The sequence below is a fragment of the Chiloscyllium punctatum genome, chromosome 3 (assembly GCF_047496795.1).
Source record: "Chiloscyllium punctatum isolate Juve2018m chromosome 3, sChiPun1.3, whole genome shotgun sequence".
In the NCBI taxonomy this organism is placed as follows: domain Eukaryota; kingdom Metazoa; phylum Chordata; class Chondrichthyes; order Orectolobiformes; family Hemiscylliidae; genus Chiloscyllium; species Chiloscyllium punctatum.
The window spans coordinates 97541886-97563888 of NC_092741.1; the positions used below are offsets into that span (position 1 = coordinate 97541886).

At 44.8% G+C, this 22003-nt stretch overlaps 2 protein-coding genes across 4 annotated transcripts in view; one reads left to right on the top strand and one right to left on the bottom strand.

Annotated features, from left to right (window-relative positions):
• cdc5l (CDC5 cell division cycle 5-like (S. pombe)) overlaps nt 1-6479 on the bottom strand; it is a 51662-nt gene extending 45183 nt beyond the window's left edge. Inside the window, exons 1-2 of the mRNA XM_072557112.1 lie at nt 6272-6479; nt 2457-2560 (exon numbers count right to left, since the gene is read on the bottom strand). Coding sequence (XP_072413213.1) covers nt 2457-2560; nt 6272-6316 — 149 coding nt within the window. The 5' untranslated portion in view covers nt 6317-6479. The remainder of the gene's footprint in view (nt 1-2456; nt 2561-6271) is intronic.
• Nucleotides 6480-11309: 4830 nt separating this feature from the next.
• LOC140463325 (protein downstream neighbor of Son-like) overlaps nt 11310-22003 on the top strand; it is a 50375-nt gene continuing 39681 nt past the window's right edge. For all 3 annotated transcript variants that reach the window (XR_011954660.1, XM_072557135.1, XM_072557126.1), the window contains exon 1: nt 11310-11709. Coding sequence is in view for 2 of the 3 variants with exons in the window: in XM_072557135.1 (XP_072413236.1) it covers nt 11394-11709 (316 nt within the window). In the remaining variant the exon portion in view is untranslated. The remainder of the gene's footprint in view (nt 11710-22003) is intronic.

Sequence of the window (22003 nt, forward strand, 5' to 3'; positions counted from 1 at the left end):
TGTCTGTGTGGAGTTTGCACTTTCTCCCAGTGTTTGCGTGGGTTTCCTCCGGGTGCTACAGTTTCCTCCCACAATCCAAAGATGTGCAGGTTAGGTGAATTGGTCATGCTAAACTGTCCACAGTATTCAGGGATGTATATGTTAGGTGTATTGGTCGTGAGTAAATATAGGGTAGTGGGTAGGGGAGTGGGTTTGGGTGGGTTACTCTTCGGAGGGGTGGTGTGGACTTGTTGGGCCGAAGGGCCTGTTTGCACACTGTAGGGATTCTATATTCTATAAAAGAATTTTTCTTCTGCTGCTGGTAGGTCCTGGGTGCTGCAGTGTGTTGTGGCCCATTTAAATAATACCTGGATGCGGCTCCATTTGTGGGTGTTGGGATGATTGCTTCTATAGTTAAGTATCTGGTCTGTGTGTGTTGCTTTCCTGTAGATGCTGGTCTGCAATTCCCACTGACTGTTTTTTCCACTGTGACATCTAGGAAGCGTTGTTCTCCTCCCCTTTTGTGAAATGTAGGCCAGTAAGGATGCTGTAGTAGGTTTCCTCTAATTTGGTCTGTTTTGTGATGACAAAGGTGTCATTCACATACTGGACCCAAAGTTTGGGTTGGATCGTGGGGAGGGCTGTTCGTTTGAGTATCTGCATTACTGCTTCTGCTAGGAACCCTGACACAGGAGATCCCACAGGTTTCTATTAATTTGTTTGTAGGTCTTGTCATTGAACGTAAAGTGGGAAGTGAGGCACTGTTCTACTAGCTTGAGGATGCTATTCTTGTTGGTGAAGTTGGTGCTGTCTGGTGCTTGTGTCCTTGGTTCGTCTAGTAGTGAGGTCAATTTTTCTTTGGCTGGTCTGATGTTAATTGATGCGAATAGGACTGTTATGTCAAAGGAGACCATTATTTTGTCCTCTTCTCTATTTTGGTGTCTTTGATGATATCCAGGAATTCTGGGGTGGAATGGAGGAGTGGCATGAATCTTCTACTAGGTATTTCAGTTTTCAGTGGAGTCCCTTTGCTAGTCTGTATGTTGGTGTGTCGGGAACTGAGACTATGGGTCTGAGGGGGGCCCTGGTTTGTGTACTTTAGGTAATCTGTAGGAGCGAGGTGTGTTGGATCCCATCAGGTTTCATTTTCTGGACATCTATCTTGTTAATTTCACTTGATTTATGAAGCTTCCTCAATGTAGCTGTGATAAGGTTTCCTAGCTGTGGAGTTGAGTGATTCAACACCTGTTGGTAAGTGTTAGTATCTGAGTACCTTTTCAATGTACTGTGTTCTGTTTTTGATGACAGTCATGCAGGTAGGATTACAACGTTTCTGTCTTTTCTGAGTCCTTTTAGGGCTTTCCTTTCCTGTGTGCTGAGGCTGTTCCCTTCCTTCTTTCTGCTTAGTGCTGGTGCAACTATCTGCCTGATGGTCTGCTGGGTTTCTACTGTGAGTCCGTTGACTTTCAGGGTTGATTCTAATACTGCTAAGAAGTTCTTTTTCTCCGTATCACTTTAGTTGTAGTTCATCCCTTTTTCCATGTCTGTTTGTGGTTGGTTGATAGCTTCTTAATCCAAGCTTCTGAATTGTCTGTTGTTCTTCTGTGTGAGCCTGTCCAGTTTTTCCTGTAGGGCTGTTTTTTTTCTTTTTCTTGGTCTGCTGTTGTTTGACGCTGATGGCTCATTCTAGTGTGCTTGTCCATTCATGGTCGATTGCATTTGTGTACAAAGTGGTGGACAGACATGCAGAAAACTAGCCACCAGGATACACGAACACCAACTAGCCACCGAAAGACATGACCCACTATCGCTAGTATCCTTACATACAGACGAAGCAGGACAGCACTTCGACCGGGACAAGACAACCATCCTAGGACAGGCTAAACCGAGACATACACATGAATTCCTAGAGACCCAGCATTAAAACTGGAACTCCATCAACAAACACATCAAGTTGGACACCATTTACAAACTTCTGAGAAGAAGAACTGGAAATGATATCACCCACCTTAACAGACAAAAACACATAAACAACAAGCGGGACAGAACACAAGCGCTTCACCAGAGGCTCACTGATGATGTTGCGAGCATAGTGGTGAAATTTTGGAAAACAAACCTCCCAGCTCAGTGAGCAAACTTCTAACATGAAGACGTTTGCACAGTACGAGTAGGAAAGGCTGAGCGGGATATGGCTAAACACAGGGCAAGTGGGAGTAGATTACTTTGAGAAACTTAGTTGGCACAGATGAGTTAGAGTGAAAGGTGTGCTTCCTGTGCTGACTGTATGACTCTCTTAAAAAAAACTTTATAATTTCAATATGTGTACATAACCAATTGATATGGATACACAGCAGGGAATAAAGATTCTTCTACTACTCTATGTGTGATGGATTGCAATATCTGACAACTATTCTGGGCTTATTAACAGATTTAAATAACAATTTCTAATACAACGGGGGAAAAAATATAAAACTTACCATCTAGCTTTGCATTGTTTGGCTGACTTCCTGTGCAGCAGAGATGCAATACGAGACCACTGGTTTTTGCCATATTTCATAACCGCTGCTTTAAGAATCTCATCCTAAAATAACAATAGCATTAATAATAAGAGCTTAAACATTTAAAGCAAGTAAATCTGTTTAGCATAAAAGACACTAACATTGGTAGGTAGATATGAAGAGGATGCAATTATGGGTGAATCTAGAACAAGCAGTTGTAGTGAAGCAATTCATAGGTGAATAATTTCTCTACAGAGGTCACATAGTGCTTGACAGACTGAATGAACTTCGCTGGGGACATAACCAGCAAGGTGGATAATGGGCTATATCTAGGCTTCCAGAAGGCATTTGACAAGCTGCTGCATAAAAGACTGATTCGAAATGTTAGATCTCAGGGGTTAAGGGTAGAGTTCTTGCTTGGATAGAGGATTCTCTGATTAGCAGAAAGCAGAATTAGGATAAATGTGTCCTTCCTTAGATGGCAAATTGTAACTAATGGAGTGCCACAGTTTTTGGACCTCAACTACTTACAATTTATATAGATGATCTGTAAGCAGGGACAGAGTGTAACATAGCAAACTTCTCGGATGATACTAAAATAAGTGCGAAAGGCAGCAGTGATGAGGAGATAAACTGTTAACAGATGGATATTGATAAACTAGGAGAATGGGACAGAACTGGGCAGATGGAGTTTAATGTGGATAAGTGTGAGATTGCCCATTTTGGCTGGAAAACTAAAAGGGCAAATTATTATTTAAATAGGAAGCTGACTCAAAGTGTGTCAGTGCCAAGGGATCTGGGTGTCTTTGTGCATGAATTTCAGAAAGTGGATATGCAAGTGCAGCAAATATTAGGAAAAGCAAATGGAATCCTGGTAGTTATTACAAAAGGGTTGGACTCAAAGTAAACAAGTGTTGTTACAATTATCAAAGACACTGGTGAGACTACAGCTGCAATATTGTGTCCATTTTTGGTCTCCTTACTTGGAGAAGGATGTGGGCACTGGAGGCAGTTCAGAGAAGGTTCTCCAAGTTGATTCCAAGGATGAAAGGGCTGTCATACGAGGAGCTGTTGAATAGCTTGTGTTTGTATTCACTGGAGTTCAGAAGAATGGGGGTGGGGTGGGAATCTGATTTGAGGTAGATAAAATGCTAAAGACGATTGATAAAGGTGGATGTTAATCAGATGCTCTCTCTTCTGGGACAGTTGTGCACAAAGGAGTGGGTTAGTGAAAGGAGGTGGGTTCAAAATTGAGATGAAGAGAAACTACTTCTGACAGAGGGTTGTGAATCTGTGAAACTCATTGCCCCAGGGTGCAGTGGAGGGAGAATCAATCAAAAGATTCAAAAAAGAAGAAATGTTGAAAAGCAGGATAAAAGAGTATGGGGAGCAGGCAGGAAAGTGGTGTTGAGACCAGGATAAGATAAATCATGACCATGTTAAATAGTGCAGCAGGCTCGAAGGGTTGAATTGCCTACTCCCATTCCTAATTCCTATGTCTTGCAAATCTTAGCAGGACTTATACACTAAATGGTAACGTCCTCAGGAGTGTTGCTGAACAAAGAGACCTGAGAGTGCAGGTTCATAGCTCCTTGAAAGTAGAGTCACAGGTAGATAGGATAGTGAAGACGACGTTTGGTATGCTTTCGTTTATTGATCAGAGCCTGGAGTATAGGAGTTGGGAAGTCACGTTGCAGCAGTACAGGACATTGGTTAAGCCTTTTTTGGAATATTGCTTGCAATTCTGGTCTCCTTCCTATTGGAAGAATGTTGTGAAAGGGTTCAGAAAAGATTTAGAAGGATGTTGCCAGGATTGGAGGATTTGAGCTATACAGAGTGGCTGAATAGGCTGGGGCTGTTTTTCCTAGAGTGTCAAAGACTGAGTGGTGACCTCATAGGGATTTATAAAATCATGAGGGGCATGGATAGGATTTTTCCTGGGGTTGGGGAGTCTAGACCCAGATGGCATAGGTTTAGGGTGAGAGGAGAAAGATTATAAAAGGGACCTAAGGAGCAACTTGTTCATGCAGGGGGTGGTGCGTGCATGGAATGAGCTCCAGAGGAAGTGGTGGAGGCTGGTACAATTGCAACATTGAAAAGGCATCTAGATGGGTTTGGAGGGATATGGGCTAACTGCTGGCAAACGGGACTAGATTAGGTTGGGATATCTGGTCGGCATGGATGAGTTGAACCAAAGGGTCTGTTTCCGTGCTGTAAATCTCTATGATCTCTCACTATAAATTCCTATGAGTATAGGCCCAACTTTACGCAATCTCCCCTCATAAGAAATTTCCTCCATACCTAGTGCCAGCCTGGTAAAACTTCTCTGGACTATGTTAATATTTCCTTCCTTCGGTAACAGTTCACAGTTTTCCAGGTGTGGTCTGACTGGTGCCTTGCATATTTTTAGCAAAACATCCCTACTTTTAAAATCCATTCCCTTTGAAATGAAGTGTGGTTCTGGAAAAGCACAGCATACTGGATTAGTGGTGCTGGAAGAGCACAGCAGTTCAGGCAGCATCCAACGAGCAGCGAAATCGACATTCGTTGGATGCTGCCTGAACTTCTGTGCTCTTCCAGCACCACTAATCCAGTATTTGGTTTTCAGCATCTGCAGTCATTGTTTTTACCAAAAGCACAGCATGTCAGGCAGCATCCAAGGAGCAGGAGAATTCACATTTCGGGCATAAATCCTTCATCAGGAATCCTGATGAAGGGCTTATGCCTGAAAAGTCAATTCCCTTGCTCCTTGGATGCTGCCTGACCTACTGTGCTTTTCCAACACCACACTCTCAACTCTGATGTCCAGCATCTGCAGTCCTCATTTTCTTCTTTGAAATGAAGGCCAACGTTCTATTTGTCTTCACTGTTCTGAACACAGATGCTAACTTTTGAGATTCATGGACTTCGTAATTCAATTGACCCTTGAATTAAAACTCTGCCAGTGTCTTCTTTAACATAAGAGATCCCAGTGGAAGAAAGTGAAACATTTTTGGCACCCAGTTTCACAGATCACACCCCGGGATTCCAATAACTTACCGGTGTGAGAAAAGGACCTCAAGCTGCAACACTGTGGGATAAAGTGTAATAAAGGTAAAATCGCCATAATCTTGGCAGACATAGGGCAGTGTTCTCAATAGAGGCATGATGTGGAGATGCCGGTGTGGGACTGGGTTGAACAAGGTCAAAAATCACACGTCACCAGGTTACAGTCCAACAAGTTTATTTGAAAACACAAGCTTTCGGAGCGCTTGTGTTTTCAAATAAACCTGTTGGTCTATAACTAGGTGTTGTGTGATTTTTGACTTCATTAGAGGAAGTTGACTGGTGGGGGTTTATCTGCAGGTCACCATGCCTCAGGTGAGAGGAAGAAAATGAGGAGGAGAGTCCTTCAATGGTAACCTTAGCTGGTGCGAGAATTGTACCACCTTGCGTTGTACATAACCAGGGAGGCGGCAATTCCAGGGTGAACATCAAACAAAAATCCCGTGCCTAAAAGAGCGACCTTAGTCAGTACCTAAATCACGAGAAACTTTTACTTGATAAAAGACACCGACGAACAAGAAACCCAGGAGGTTGGTATAATTTTGGCCGTGGCAAGGGGAAAAGATCAAGAAAATGCTCAACGTCGCCTGATGAAAACATTGAAACGCAACCAGGAAATACCAGCACCAGCTCGGGGAAGGGAGAGAAGGACCCGGTCTCTGGACCCAGCCAGCGGACAGGCGAGTGGGGGGGGGGGGGGGGGGGTGGACCTCGGTGTCCGGGCCTATCGCTCAGGCCCCGCCGCTCACCTCCGTATTCCTCCAGACACCCCCTTTAATCATTATCCGCGGCATCTTGGCGCTCAATGAGAGATCCGAGGAGAACCTCGGCAGCTGCAAACGGCGAGAAAGGGATCGGGTTAGTCGTTCAAGCTGAAACCCAGCCCCGGAGCTGCAGCTTCGGCCCTCGGTGCAGCAACGGCCAGAGAGACGACAGGGAGCACACACCGCTGCCAAGGAGAGTCCGCCGCTGCCACCATGAGCGCCACCAAGCCTGGCTGACTGATACTACACCATTCCACTCCTTTCACAACCTGACACTGGACAGAACAGCTTTTCAGCAACCTCATCCTAAAGACAAATCCTAGTTGGTGGGAAATAATCATACAGCAGGTAAAATGAAAACCCTTCGATCCAACTGGTCCATGCCGACCTGGTTTCCTTAACTAAACTACTCCCATTTGCCTGTGGTTCACCTATATCCCTCTAAATCTTTACTATTCATGTAGCTGTCCAATGTCTTTTAAATGCAACTGTACCTGCATTTACCACTTCTTCTGGCAGTTCATTCCACATATGCATCACTCTCTGTGTGAAAACATTGCCCCTCAGGTGCGTTTTAATTTTTTCCCTTCTCATCTTAAACCTCTGCTCTCTAAGGTGAGAGATTTAAAAGGACTTGTGGGCAACGTTTTCACACAGGATGGTTAGGCAAGATTGGGGCCTCTGAGAGGGAATAGCTGAAGTTTCCGCTGAGGCAGGTTTATTGAAGGGGTTCCCTCGCCTAGTTCCAGGGTTGGTCCTGGCAGCCTAGTCCAAGTCAATGTGGTCTCAATGGAATGGAGAAACAGTGACCTTCTCTGCTCTGACAGGGTAAGTGCTCTGCTCCACTTTCTGCTGCCTGACATTTAATCACTCCACTACTGCACTGACCTTGCAACAAGGTTCATGATCTGCACTATCACTCCCCACATTCATCCTTGTTTCCTCTAACCTCCCACAGCATTAAACCCAAATGGCTTCTGCACTGCCCATGCACTCACCCAGGACACCTCATTACCTATTGACTACCTGCACCAACAATACTGTCATGCCAGATACCCCCTCTACCACCCCTACAACCCCCCCACCTTTTGGGTGAAAGATTTTTCCTCAAATCCCTTCTAAGTCTCCTGCTCTTTATTTTAAATTTATTGTCCCAGTTGTTGATTCCTCTACTAAGGTGAAAAGCTTCTGCGTACTTACTATACTATATCTATGACTCTCATACTTTTTGTATACCTCAATCACGTCCCCTCTCAGCCTTCTCTGCTCTATGGAAAGCAACTCCAACCTACTCAAACCTACTCTTTGTAGCTGAATTGCTCCAGCCCAGGTATCATCCCGTTGAATCTCTTCTAAGAATCATAGAATCCCTATAGTGTGGAAGCAGGCCATTCAGCCTATTGAGTCCACACTAACCCTCTGAAGAGTATCATACCCCCATACCCTATCCCTGTAATCCTGCATTTCCCATGCCTAATTTACCTAGCCTCACATCCCTGGATACTACGGGCAATGTAGCACGGCCAATCCATCTAACCTGCATGACTTTGGACTCTGAGAGGAAATCGGAGCACTCAGAGGAAACCCATGCAGGTACGGGGAAAAATGTGCAAACTCGCTTAAGGTTGGGATCAAACTGGGTCCATGGTGCTGCGAGGCCGCAGTCATCATACCATCCCAGCTCACAGCTGGAGGACAGCTCTCCATCATGTTCAACCCTCATGAGGGCTCTTCCTCAGAATTTGTCCTTTTGAGTGTATCAGTTGTTGCCAACTTTTTTCCAGATATGCCAGTTTGAAGAAGTTCTTCTCTTCTCTCCAACAGGATTTCCCTTTTCAACTTACAGCTTCTCCACGTTCAATGCTTTCTGTCTCCAGTTCTGAAAAAGTCATACCAGACTTGAAACCTTAACTCACATTCTCTCTCCACAGATGCTGCCAGACCTGCTGAGTTTCTCCAGCATTCTGTGTTTATTCCATTTCCCTCTAGATCAGAGCTGACCTTTCCAAATAACAAGAATATTAATCATGAGCCTTCAACATAAGTTTTTATAGACTCCCTACAGTGTGGAAACAGGTCATTTGTCCCAAAAAGTCCAGACCAACCCTCTGAAGGGTAACTAACTCCCCTACCGCTCTATATTTATCCCTGACTAAACTACATATCCCTGAACACCATGGGCAATTTAGTATAGACAATTCACCTAACTTGTACATCTTTGGATTGTGGAAGGAAACTCACATAGACAGCAAGTGAATATTGTTTGAGGCGGAATTGAACCTGGGTCCCCAACAGTATGAGGTAGTGGTGCTAACCGCTGCACCATCATAATTTTCTCTGGTGCAATCATATTCTTCCAACAGTGAGGAGACCGGAACTGCACACAGTACTCCAGCTGTGGCTTAATAACTTATACAGCACAATCATTACCTCCCTACCTTTGTACTCAATGCCTCAACTAATAAAGGCAAGTATCTCTTACACCTTCTACCTGTCCTGCTGCCTTCAAATATCTATGGATCCCTGTGATTCTCTGTATTTCCTAAGGTCCTACATTCAACATATACTCCTTCGCTTTGTTAGACCTCTCAAAATGTATCACCTCTAACTTTTCATGATTAAATTCATTTTGCCACTGTTTAGTCCATCTTGCCAGCACATTCAGCAACAGTTTCAACCATTAAAGTTTCTTTACAGTTGGCCATTGGACTTGGAATGTTAAGTCCACATTAGAGTGGTTCTGGAAAAGCACAGCAGGTCAGACAGCATCTGAGGAGCAGGATAATGTTAAGTCTGTTTCTCTTTTTTCAAATGCTGCCAGCTTGCTGAGCTAGTCCAGCAATTTCTGTCTATATGGGTTGGGGCCACAAGGATCGGTGCTGGGTCCACTACTTTTCATCATATATATAAATAATTTGGATGTGAACTGAAGAGGTATAGTTAGTAAGTTTGCAGATGACACCAAAATTGGAGGTGTAGTGGACAGCGAAGAAGCTTACCTCAGATTACAACGGGATCTTAATCAGATGAGCCAATGGGCTGAGGAGTGGCATACAGAGTTTTAGATAAATGCAAACCTTAACAGGACTTATACACTTAATGGTGCTGGAAGAACACAGCAGTTCAGGCAGCATCTAAGTAGCTTCGAAATCGACATTTCGGACATTTCGATTTCGAAGCTACTTGGATGCTGCCTGAACTGCTGTGCTCTTCCAGCACCACTAATCCAGAATCTGGTTTCCAGCATCTGCAGTCATTGTTTTTACCTTATACACTTAATGGTAAAGTCCTAGGGAATGTTGCTGAACAAAGAGACCTGGGAGTGCAGGTTCATAGCTCCTTGAAAGTGGAGTCACAGGTAGATAGGATAGTGAAGACGACGTTTGGTATGCTTTCCTTCAATGGTCAGAGTATTGAGTACAGGAGTTGAGAGGTCATATTGCAGCTGTACAGGACATTGGTTAGGCCACTTTTGGACTATTGTATGCAATTCTGGTCTCCTTCCTATTGGAAGGATGTTGTGAAACTTGAAATGGTTCAGAAAAGATATGCAAGGAAGTTGCCAGAATTGGAGGATTTGAGCTATAGGGAAAGGTTGAATAGGCTAGGGCTGTTATCCCTGGAGCATTGGAGGCTGAGTGGTGAACTTAGAGGTTTATAAATTCACGAGGGGGCATAAATAAGGTAAATGAGGTGGGGAGTCCAGAACTAGAGGGCATAGGTTTAGGGTGAGAGAGGTTGCGGTGTCTGTAAGAGAGAGTGTATGTGTGTGTGTGTGTGAGAGTGTAAAGTGGTCTAAGTCTGTGAGAGGATGCATGTGAGAGTGTGGGAGTGTGTGTGTCTGTAGAAGTGTGTGTGAGTGTCTGTGTATACGTGTGTATGTGTTTGTGTAGGAGTTTCTGTTTGTATGTATAGTGCAATGGTGGTCACCTGTAATGTGACATGAATCCAAGGTCCTGTTGAGGCCCTCCCTATGGGTACAGAACTTAGCTATCAGCCTCTGCTCGGCCACTTTTCGCAGCAGGCACTCCTACACACACACACACACACACACACACACACACACACACACACACAGGCACTCCTATACACACACATACACATGTATACACAGACATGCACACAGACACACACTCCCACACTCGCACACTCACACATGCATCCTCTCACAGACTGATCATTTTACACTCAAACACACACACATACACCCTGTCTCACAGACACTCACAACCACCCACCCCAGACACATACACACACTCACACATGCATCTTCTCACAGACTTAGACACTCTACACTCACATCCACACACATATATACATTCTCTCTCACACTCACAACCCCCCCCCCCCCCCCCCAGACAGACAGACGGACGGACACCCACACACACAAAAACCCACATGCACATATATACATATACATTTGTGGGGTGAATTTGTACTTGCAGAGGTACATTGTACTTTGCTCAAAAACTGCATGAATCCATATAAGACTCTGTTAACTCACTTTTTAGGTTAGAATCAGTCTAAACATTACGGCACAGACAGGGAACTTTGTGGGGGGTGAACACCTTCAACATATTATCTGGCTGACACCAATTGTTCCAGTTAACCTGAGAATGTAAATTTTAAAAAAAATTTTGTGATTTACATATGAAAGAAGTGAAACTATCATGGTATTCGAACAGATGAAAGACTCAACAAAAAAATCAAGGTATTTTTCAATTTATAATTTCATTTACATCACACTAAAATTTTGCTATAAATTTTGTGTCTTACAACTGTGTTCTCCACAACCACCTGATGAAGGAACGTCGCTCTGAAAGCTAGTACTTCCAATTAAACCTGTTGGACTATAACCTGGTGTTGTGTGATTTTTAACTTTGTACACCCCAGTCCAACACCGGCATCTCCAAATCATCAGAGTTTGACAGTGTGGGACAGGTGGGAGAACTACGACTCCCATGATGCCTTGGGTGAGGGCGGGGGGGGCGCAGTGCGCATGTCCCGCCGGCGTTGCCGCGGTGCAGGTTGGGAGGTGAGTTCCATTCTCACCCCCCCTCCCCTCTCCACTTCCCCTACCGGAGACCCCGGCCAGTTCCCGGTGACCATGGTGGGCACCTATTGTTGTGTGCCGGGCTGCTTCAACAACACCCTCAAGAACAAGGAGCTCTCTTTTCACGTCTTCCCCAAGGACGAGACGCTGCGCGGTGTTTGGATCAGTAACCTGTCGCGTTTGGACGAGAGGAAATTCAGCGTGTGGCAGCCCAAAACCCATCACAAAGTCTGCGACGCCCACTTCGCCGGAGGCAAGAAGACCTACATGAACAATGTGCCCATCGTCTTCCCCGTGAAGGTCGAGAGGTCCCGCAGGAAGGAGCAGGCCAAGCTCCTGCTGCTGGGTGCCAAGGAGGTTACCCCACCAGGTACTCTCCACACATGCAGCAGCAGATGGGACCACCCCGCACCCAGGGGTCAGGTCAAAAGTTTATAAACCCCTGTTAAATTTAGCATCGAAAATAGCACACACGTTGAAAATTCAGATTTAAAAAATTTAAAGTAATCCGTTTGGTCACGGGGAGTAGCGGCCAGGTCTGTATCCTAAAAAGAATTCGCTCCCTTGTAAATCACTTGCACAGATGTGGGGGTTTCCATTTGAAATGCCTGAACTGCAGTCTGTTGTTTACAGTGTAATCTGACTTCTTCAGCTGTGTAACTGTTAGATAACTCGCTGGTTTTTATTGAGCATTTCGTGATGACGTCGTGTTTTTCAAATGGGTCTGGGATACAGCTGGTTTAATTTTGGCTTCCTCCATAATACCATTCTCTACTAAGAAAACAGGAAATCGCTGTGTTCCATTGACACTCGGTGACTGGTAGATGTTTGACTGCTGCTCTGGGATACTTTCCTTTTTTTTCCGACTTCCCTTTGTGGGTCGAGCAAAAAATCTCATAAATGAGAGGAATGTTGAAAAAAGAATCAAGATTACCCCCCACCCTTCCCATGCCACATCCTTGGCAGAAATTCCCCTAAGGGCACTTTCAGCTAGGTTACACATTCTGCTGCTAGTCACATAAAGCATTGCAATGCACTGCTCTCGTTATTTCATGAGGATAGTGAGGTGGAGTTTGAAATGACTAAAAGCTATTAGTTTAGTGGTAGCATATTCTGAACTATGACAGATCTATTGGTCAGCACTGATATTCATGAGCTTTGTTACACAAAGCTTAATGAGTACAGCAGAGTTCAATGCTATTGTCATTTTAAAACTTTTAACAACCACAATATTTTATTTGCATCTGATGTGAATGTCTTTGTTATAATTCTGTCTACCCTATATGAGATTCTCATGTGGTTTCAGGTGTTTTGGCCAGATGTCAGCCTTAAGTATTACTTTGGCTTAATTGTTAGATTAGTTTCTAGGAATATTTCCTCTGCTTCTATTACTGAACATTATTTGACAAGCATAATGATACCAATTTAGAATTATCAAGGAAATAATATCAGCAAACGTTGATTGTACCCAACTAAGGTTGCTCAGAAAATGAAATTTGCCTTTAAAAGTATGATGGCATTGTGGTTTTGCTATTAGATTAGTATTCCAGTCCTACAGACATCAAATTTGTACATTGAATTCTGGGGAATTCAAATTCAGTTCATTAATATTAATACAAAGGAATTAAAAGCTCTTATTAGCAATGGTGACAACTAAAACTGTTTTGTGTGAAATCCATCTGGTTCACTAATGTGCTTCAGGGAAGACCATCAGCTGTCTGTATCTGGTCTGTCCTATATATGATTTCACACCTACAGTTATGATTCGTATCTATCCTCTGAAATGGTCCAGCAAGAACTCAACCATATCATAACTGCTGTGGAAGATAATGAAATTGAATGGAAATGCTGTATGCATTAACGTCAGCCCAGGATTCAGACTCTAGAAATGCATACCCATCCCAGTTGCTGCAAAGTCCTTCTCACAAACAGTTGGGTACTTGGGAGAATTGGCGCATAATGTAGTCAGGAGAAAGTGAGGGCTGCAGATGCTGAATATCAGAGTCGAGAGTGTAGTGCTGGAAAAGCACAGCAGGTCGGGCAGCATCTGAGGAGCAGGAGAATTGAGGTTTCGGGCATAAGCCCTTCATCAGGAACTATTGTTATCAGACCTGATGAAGTCCCAAAGCATTACTTCAAATGAATCTCCTGATTACCACCTACTTCCCTCCCTTGACTGATGGATCAGTACTCCCCCATTTGAACACCCGTTCCAGAAGTGACAAGGGTGGCAAGGGCATGGTAAATGTGTGGGAATGCAGGGACACTGGTGCGAAACCAGGACAGAAACATATGTTTGCCCATTCTACCAATACTTATTACTGAGCATCTACTCGTGAAGGTATTGGTAGAAATGAGCTGCGTAGTCCCTGTGAACAAAAGGTTATGCAGGTCTGCAAAATACAGTCATTGATAGTGGTGTGCAATTAAGCAGCTAATGAGAAAGCATTGTCACCATCCTGAATTATATTGGAGGCCATCACATCAGTGCAGTGTTGCACATGAAGTATTTGTATCCATCTTCAGGCAGAAGTGTAATGTGGACAATCTAGATCAGTTTCTTCATCTGTTCTGCACTATCACAGATGCCACTGTTCAGCCAAATCACATGAAATTAAAATAAACACCATGTGGTACCTAGATATAGCTGAACACAATGGATACTGCAAAGGCAGTGGATCCTGGCAGGTGACCATTAAAGATGCCTATCACACCATCCCATCTGTATTCCTCTTACAAAAACAGAAGTTGCTTGAAAAGCTGAGCAGGTCTGGTAACATCAGTGAAGAGAAATCAGTTAACATTTCGGGTCCGATGACCCCTCCTCAGGTGGTAGTTAGAAAAATGTCGATTTTAATGCAGAAGATAGGGTGAGGGCAGGGGGAAAGGAGTAAATGACAGGTGCGGATACAGCCCAAAGAGAGAGAAGGACAGTTGGACAGACAAAGGAGTTGATAGTTATCTGGCTAGGAGTGTGAATAGGTGTTAATGGAGACTGTTAGTGGCGAACAATAGGTAGTGTGTAATGGCAGGCTATGTAATTATAATGGTGTGGGGGCTATGACGTGGGGAAGTTCAGGCCCTGAAATTATTGAACTCAATATTGAGGCCATAAGGCTGCAGCGTCTTTCCCCAAGCAGAAAATGAGGTGTTGTATCTTCCAGCTTTTGCTGAGAACAGTACAGCAAGCCTGAGACAAAGATGTTGGCCAGGGAACAGGGTGGTGTGTTGAAGTGGCAGGCAACTGAGAGCTCAAGGTCTTTTTTGCAGGCAAAATGTAGACATACTGTGACGTGGTCACCCAATCTACGCTTCGTTTCCCCAATGTAGAGGAGGCCACATTGTGAGCAGCGAATGCAGTAGGCTAAATTATTGAAAGTGCAGGTAAAGTGCTGCTTCACCTGGAAGGTATGTTTGAGCCCTTGGATACCAAGGAGTGAGGAGGTAAATGGGCAAGTGTTGCACCTTTGGTTGCAGGGGAAGGTGCCATGGGGCTGTGGGGGTTGGAGGGGTATTGGGAGTGAAGGAAGAGTGGACCAACGTGTCCTGGAGTGAACGTTCCCAGTGAAAGGTGGTCAAGGGAGGGGAGGTGAACGTGTGTCTGGTGGTAACATGTCACTGGACGTGGCAGAAATTACACTTAATGATCTTCTCAATGTGAGTGTTGGTGGGATAGTAGGTAAGCACTATTGCTGTTGTGGGAGGAAAAGTAGGGGGTGAGAGCGGAAGCAAGGGATATGTGTCAGACCCAGTTGAGGGCCCTGTCGACAATAGTGCTGGGAAATCCTTGGTTGAGGAAGAAGGTGGACATTTCAGAGGTTCCCCTGTCAAAGTTGGCCTCATCAGAACATATGCAATGGAGATGGAGGAACTGAGAAAATGGAATGGAGTCTTTACAGGAAGCAGGGTGTGAGGATGTATAAGGTGAGGGCTTTTGCCCGAAACGTTGATTTCGCTGCTCATTGGATGCTGCCTGAACTGCTGTGCTCTTCCAGCACCACTAATCCTGTGAGGATGTATAGTCCAGGTAGCTGGGGGAGTTGGGGAGGGGGTTTGTAGTGATATTAGTGGCCAGTCTAACCCTAGAAATAGAGTGGAGATGCCAGCGTTGGACTGGGGTGGACAAAGTTAAAAAATCACACAACCCCAGATTATAGTCCTACAGATTTAGTTGGAAGTACAAGCCTTTGGAGCATTGACTAGCTACCTGACGAAGGAGCAGTGCTCGAAAAGCTTGTACTTCCAAGAAATCTTTTGTACTGTGACTTAGTGTTGTGTGATTCTTAACTTTGCCCAGAAGTGAAAACAGAGGTGTCAATGAAGGAAGGGAGGAGTTAGAGTGAGGGCAGAGTGGAGACCCTGCAGTCCTCTGGCCTCCGTTCCAGATGCTGCCTGACCTACTGTGCTTTTCCAGCACCACTCTAATCTAGACTCTAAACATAGCCTGCCATTATACACTATCTCCATTGTTAGCCACTAACTGTCTCCGTTAACAGCTATTTACCCTCCTAGCCAGATTGCTATCAACTTTTTCTGTCCAATGTCCTCCTCTCTCTCTTTGCTCTATCCCCACCTATCCCCACTCCTTAAGGAGTGTCGTGGAACAGAGGGACCTTGGAATTCAGGTGCATGATTCTCTGAAAGTGGAGTCACAGTAGACAAGGTAGTGAAGAAGGCTTTTGGCACACTGATCTTCATCAGTCAGAGCATTGAGTATCAAGGTTGGGACAGGATGTTGGTGAGGCTGCACTTTGAATATTGTGTTGAGTTTTGGTCACCTTGCCATAGGAGGGATGTTACTAAACTGGAAAGACTGCAGAAAACATTTACGAGGATGTTGCCAGGACTCAAAGGTCTGAGTTATAAGGCGAGGTTGGACAAACTAGGACGTTTTCCTTTTGAGCGTAGGAGGCTGAGGGGGATCTTATAGAAGTGTATAAGATCATGAGAGACATGGATAGAGTGAATGCACTCAGTCTTTTTCCCCAGGTTAGGGAATCAAGGACTAGAGGGTGTCATTTCAAGTTTAGAGGGGAAAGAGTAAAAAGGAACCTGAGCAGCAACTTTTTTACACAAGGGTGGTACACGTAGAATGAGCTGCCAGCAGAAGTGGTTGAGGCAGGTGCATTAACAACATTTAGAAGGCTTTTGATCAAATACATGGATAGGAAAGGTTTAGAAGGATATGGGTTAGTGGTGCTGGAAGAGCACAGCAGTTCAGGCAGCATCCAATGAGCAGCGAAATCGACGTTTCGGGCAAAAGCCCTTCATCAGGAATAAATGAAGGGCTTTTGCCCGAAACGTCGATTTCGCTGCTCGTTGGATGCTGCCTGAACTGCTGTGCTCTTCCAGCACCACTAATCCAGTATTTGGTTTTCAGCATCTGCAGTCATTGTTTTTACCTTAGAAGGATATGGGCCTAGTTGAAGGAAATGGGGTTAGTGTTGATAGGTATTATGGTTGGCATGGTCCAGTTTGAGTCAAAGGGCCTGTCTCCGTGCTGTAGGACTGTGTGACAATTTATTCTTTACCCCCTGCCCTCACTGTATTTTCTGCATATAAACTGACATTTTTCTAACTGCCATCAGTTCTGAGGAAAGGTCTCTGGACCCAAAACATTAACACTGATTTCTCTTTACAGATGCTGCCAGGCCTGTGAGCTTTTTCAGCAACTTATGTTTTTGTTTCTGATTTACAGCACCTGCAGTTTTCTCGTTTTTTTTTCTGTATTCCTCCTCCTCCTGGCTTATAAGCAGAAATTGAAGTGTGAGGATCCAGAAAGTAGTGCAGTGTTGGTCTGAGGCAACAGAAGAGCTCCCACAGAATTGCTTAAAGTCAGTGGACTGGTCCATATTGAAGGACGCAGCAGCCAACCTAAACAAGTGCGTCACACCCGTCACAGACTTCATGAGTAACTTTCTAGAAGACTGCATCCTGAAGAAGTTAACACAAATATTCTCTAACCAGAAATTAGGAGGTCCACTTCTTTAGACCTATACAGGAAATCTAAGTACAACATTATAAGGCCATCAGAGACGCCAAGGGGCAATACCAAACCAAGCTTTAAGACCCAGACCAGTCACACGGTCACCTGTCATTTGTGGCACAGGTTATACAACATAATGGGTTATGGAGAGTAGGGAGTATGTTGCTGGAAAAGTACAGCAGGTCAGACAGCATCTGAGGAGCAGGAGAATCAACGTTTCGGGCACAAGTCCTTCATCAGGAATGAGGCTTGTGGGTCAGAGCTGAGTGATATATCGTAGAGGGTTGGAGTTGGGGAGGAAGGTAGCTAAGAAAACGATGGGTGAATGAAGGTGAGGGAGAAAGTGATAGGTCAGAGGGGGGAAGTGATGGACAGGTCCGGAGGGTGGTGCCAAGTTGGAGGCTTGGAACTGGGATAATGTGGGGGGTGGGGAAATTAGGAAGCTGTTGAAATCCACATTTATCCCACATGGCTGCAGGGTCCTAATGCGGAATATGAGGCGTTCTTCCTCCAGGTATCGGGTGGTAACGGTTTGGCGGTGGAGGATGCCCAGGACCTGCATGTCCTTGACGGAGTGGAAGGAGGAGTTGAATTGTTCAGTCACAGGGCAGTGGGGCTGGTGGGTACTGGTGTCCCAGAGATGTTCTCTGAAACGATCTGCAAGGAGGCATCCTGTCTCCCCAATGGAGAGGAGATCACACTGGGTGCAACAGATGGGAGAGGCGCAGGTAAATTTCTGACGGATGTGGAAGGATCCCTTGGGGCCTTATACAGAGATGAGGGGTGTGGTGTGGGCACAGGCTTTGCACTTGCTGCGGTGGCAAGGAAAGGTGCCGGGAGTTGGATGTGGGATGGTTGGGGGATGTGGACCTGACAAGGGAGTCACTGAGAGAATGGTCTTTCCGGAATGCTGATAGGGGTGGGGAGGGAAATATATCTTTGGTGGTGGGGTCTGTTTGGAGGTGGCAGAAGTGGTGGAGGATGGTGCGATGTACGTGGAGGTTGGTGGGGTGGAAGATGAGGGCCAGGGAAGTTCAGCCCTTGTTGCATTGGGAGGGGTGGGGTTCAAGGGTGGTGGTGTGTGAAGTGGAGGAGATACACTGGAGGGCATCATCAACCATGTGGGAAGGGAAATTACAATCGTGGAAGGAGAAGGCCATCTGGGACTTTCTGAGGTAGAATTGGTCATCCTGGGAACAGATGCGGCAGAGTTGAGGAATTGGGAATAAGGGATGATGTTTTTCAGACCTTAAAGAAGTGGATCTCCTAGTTTCTGGTTGGAGAATATTTGCATTAACTTCAGGACACAGATTTCTATAAACTTACTCATGAAGTCTGTGACGGGCGTGGCGCACTTCTTTAGGTTGGCTGCTGCGTCCTTCAATATGGACCAGTCCACTAACTTTAAGCAATTTTACTGGAGATAGGTTGGGAGGAGGTATAGACGAGGTAGCTGTGGGAGTCGGTGGGCTTTTAGTAGATGTCTGTGGTTAGTTGGTCACCAGAGACAGAATGGAGAGGTGCAGGAAGGGGAATGAGGTGTCCGAAATGGTCCAGATGAATTTGAGGTCGGGGTGGAAGGTGTTGGTAAAGTTGATGAACTGTTCAATCTCATCGTGGGAGCACGAGGTGGTGCTGATACACTCATCGATGTAGCAGAGGAACAGGTGGGGGAATGTTGCCGGTGTAACTGCGGAAGATTGACTGTTCCACATATCCAACAAACAGGTAGGCATAGCTGGGTCCCATGCGGTTGCCCAGCAACACACTCTTGACTCTGGTCTCCAGCATCTGCAGTCCTCACTTTCCCCTATAATGGGCTATAAAGCAAAGTTGAACAGAATCGTGGGCAATAGTACAACCCTCGATGAGCTTAATGCATTCTATCTTCACTTTGAATGGGAGGTCAGTGAAACCATGTCACCTATCCCAACAGCCTCGGATACACCTGTACCCATAGCCACCATCACAGCTATTCGATCAGCGTTCTTGATAGTGAACCCCGGAAATTGATTGGCATGGGTGGAGTCCCGGCCTTGCACTCAGATCCTGTGGGGACCAGCTGATGGGAGTAATTGCAGACATCATTATCCTCTCCTTACTACAATGTGAAGCCTCAGGAAGGTGAGAACTACCATCCCAGTTGCAAACAAAAATCATGTAGCGTTGCTAAATGCCTGTCATTTGGGGGTTCTGACCTCCATAATTATGAAGTGCTTCAAGAGGTTAGTTATGACTCTCATCAACTCCAGCCTACCAAATTTGCAATTTGCCTACTGGCACAACCAGTCCACAGCAAATATCATCTTCCTGGCCCTCCATTCATTCCCCGGAACATCTGGATAATAAGGATATCTATGTAAGGCTCCTACTTATTGACTACAGTTCCACCTTCAACACCATAATCCCAAACAAACCCATCTCCAAACACCAAGACCTACTCCTTATACATTCTCAACTGTGTGGCCAAATTCCACCACAACTCCATTTACAGTTTGCTGACAACACCACTGTTGTAGGTCGGATCTCAGACAACAATGAGACAGAATACAGGAAAGAGATTGAGCACTTAGCAGCGTGGTATAAAGACAACAATCTCTTCAACAATATCATCAAAATGAAGGTGATGATCAGGAAGCAGAGTGGAGGACACACCACTGTCTGTATCAATGATGCAGAGGTGGAGATAGTCAAGAGTGTCAAGTTCCTGGGAGTGATGATCACCAACAATCTGGTCCATCCACATTGACGCAACAGTCAAGAAAGTACAACATTGTCTCTGCTTCGTCAGGGAGTTAAGAAAATCTGGCATGTCCCCGGGACTCTTACCAGTTTTTATAGACGCGCCATAGAAAGCATATGTAGATGCATCGCCGCCTAGTATGGCAACTACTATTTCCAAGACTGCAAGAAACTACAGTTGTGTACACAGCCCAGTCCCTCACAGAAAGCAGCTTTCCATCCATTGACTCCATCTAAACTTCCCAGTGGGTCAGGAAAGCAACAAGCATAATCAAAGACCCCTCCCGGCCTGGTTATGGTCACTTCTACCCTCTTCCACCAGGCAGAAAATATTCAAAGTTTGAATTAATGTAGGAATAGATTCCAGAACAGCTTCTTCCCTGCTGTTATCAGAATTTTAAAATTCTGATCTCCCTCTCTGCACCTTTGCTGTGGCTGTAACGCTGTATTCTGCATTGTTGTGCTCCCTGATGCACTTTGTATGGTATGATTTGCATGTATCTTTTCACTGTATCTTGGTATGTGACAACAGTCAATTAATTAAGCAATTAATCAATCAATCTGCCAACAGTACTGAAGACTTGTATTCTAAAACCAGCTGTGCCCCTAACCAGGCTGTTACTGCTAATGTGGAAAATTATATGGGTATGCCCTGCAAGAAAGAAGTAGAAAAAATTTCAACCTATTTAATTACTATTCCATCAGTTCACAATTATTAGCTGGAATGTGCCATTGACAGTGCACTCATCAAGAATTTGTCTGCTGATGCTTCATTTGTTTTGTACCAAGGCCACTTGGCTCCTAACCTCCTAACAGGTCCAAACATAGTCAAAATTCCAGAGGAGATATTAAATTGGTTGCCCTTGATTTAAAATGAAAAAGACAGCATTTGACTAAGAGTGACATTCAGAAGGCCTTGTAAAATTGAAGTCAGTGGGAATTTTGGAAAATTCTAAAACTGTCTTTTTGTTCACGTCATACCTAGAATAAACAAAGATGGTTATGGTTATCAAAGGCTAATTATCTCAGTTCCAGGGCATCACTGCAGAAATTGAGCTAGACTGAACAATCTTTCACTATATCACGACGTTCAGTCCATCAGAAGGTCATACGCGAGAATGATCGGAAAGTGTTCCATATCAATTATAAAGCTTAAGGTGCTGGAAAAGTTGATGCCCACGTGCCACAAGACCTAGATGCCATTATGGCATGGGCTGTTAAGTGGCAAGCACTGCCCGGGATTGAGGGGTACAGCAAGGCTCAATAACAGAGGCTCTGAGGGGCCTGTTGTGCTCAGGTCATGGCAGTGCCAGGAGCAGTACCAAGGCCTGTGATTTCTATCCCTGCTCCTGGTGGCAAGAAAACATTTTTACAAGTGCCACATGATGACATCTCCAGCAAGTGGAAGTCTGACTACCTTTCCTTGAAATTCAGTGGCATTATCATGTTTAATTCCCCATCATTGACAAAGCTAATATCACAATTGCACAGAACTGATTGCAATAAGCCACATAAACACTCTGACTCTGACTCTATTGGTTAGAGGGTGAAAATTCTGCACTGAATGACCACAATGCCGGTGATCCCCCAAAGTCTGTACACCCTCTGTGAGACAATAATTAAGTGTGTAGTGAAATTATTTCGATTTGCCTAGATGATTGCACTCAACATAATTCAGGAAAAAAAAGCCTGCTTGTTTGTTGCCACTGCTGCCATTGGTGGAAGTGTGAACTATCTACAAGATGGACTGCAGCAATTCAACAAGGCTTTTTCAACAGTATCTTATAAACCTACAATCTGTACCACCTAGTAGGGCAAGACCAGCAGATGCACAGGAATACATCAGCTGCAAGTTCTGCATGAAGTCATACATCATTCTGACTTGGAAGTATATTTACATCCTTTCGCATTTGCTCGTTGAAATGCTGGAATTCCC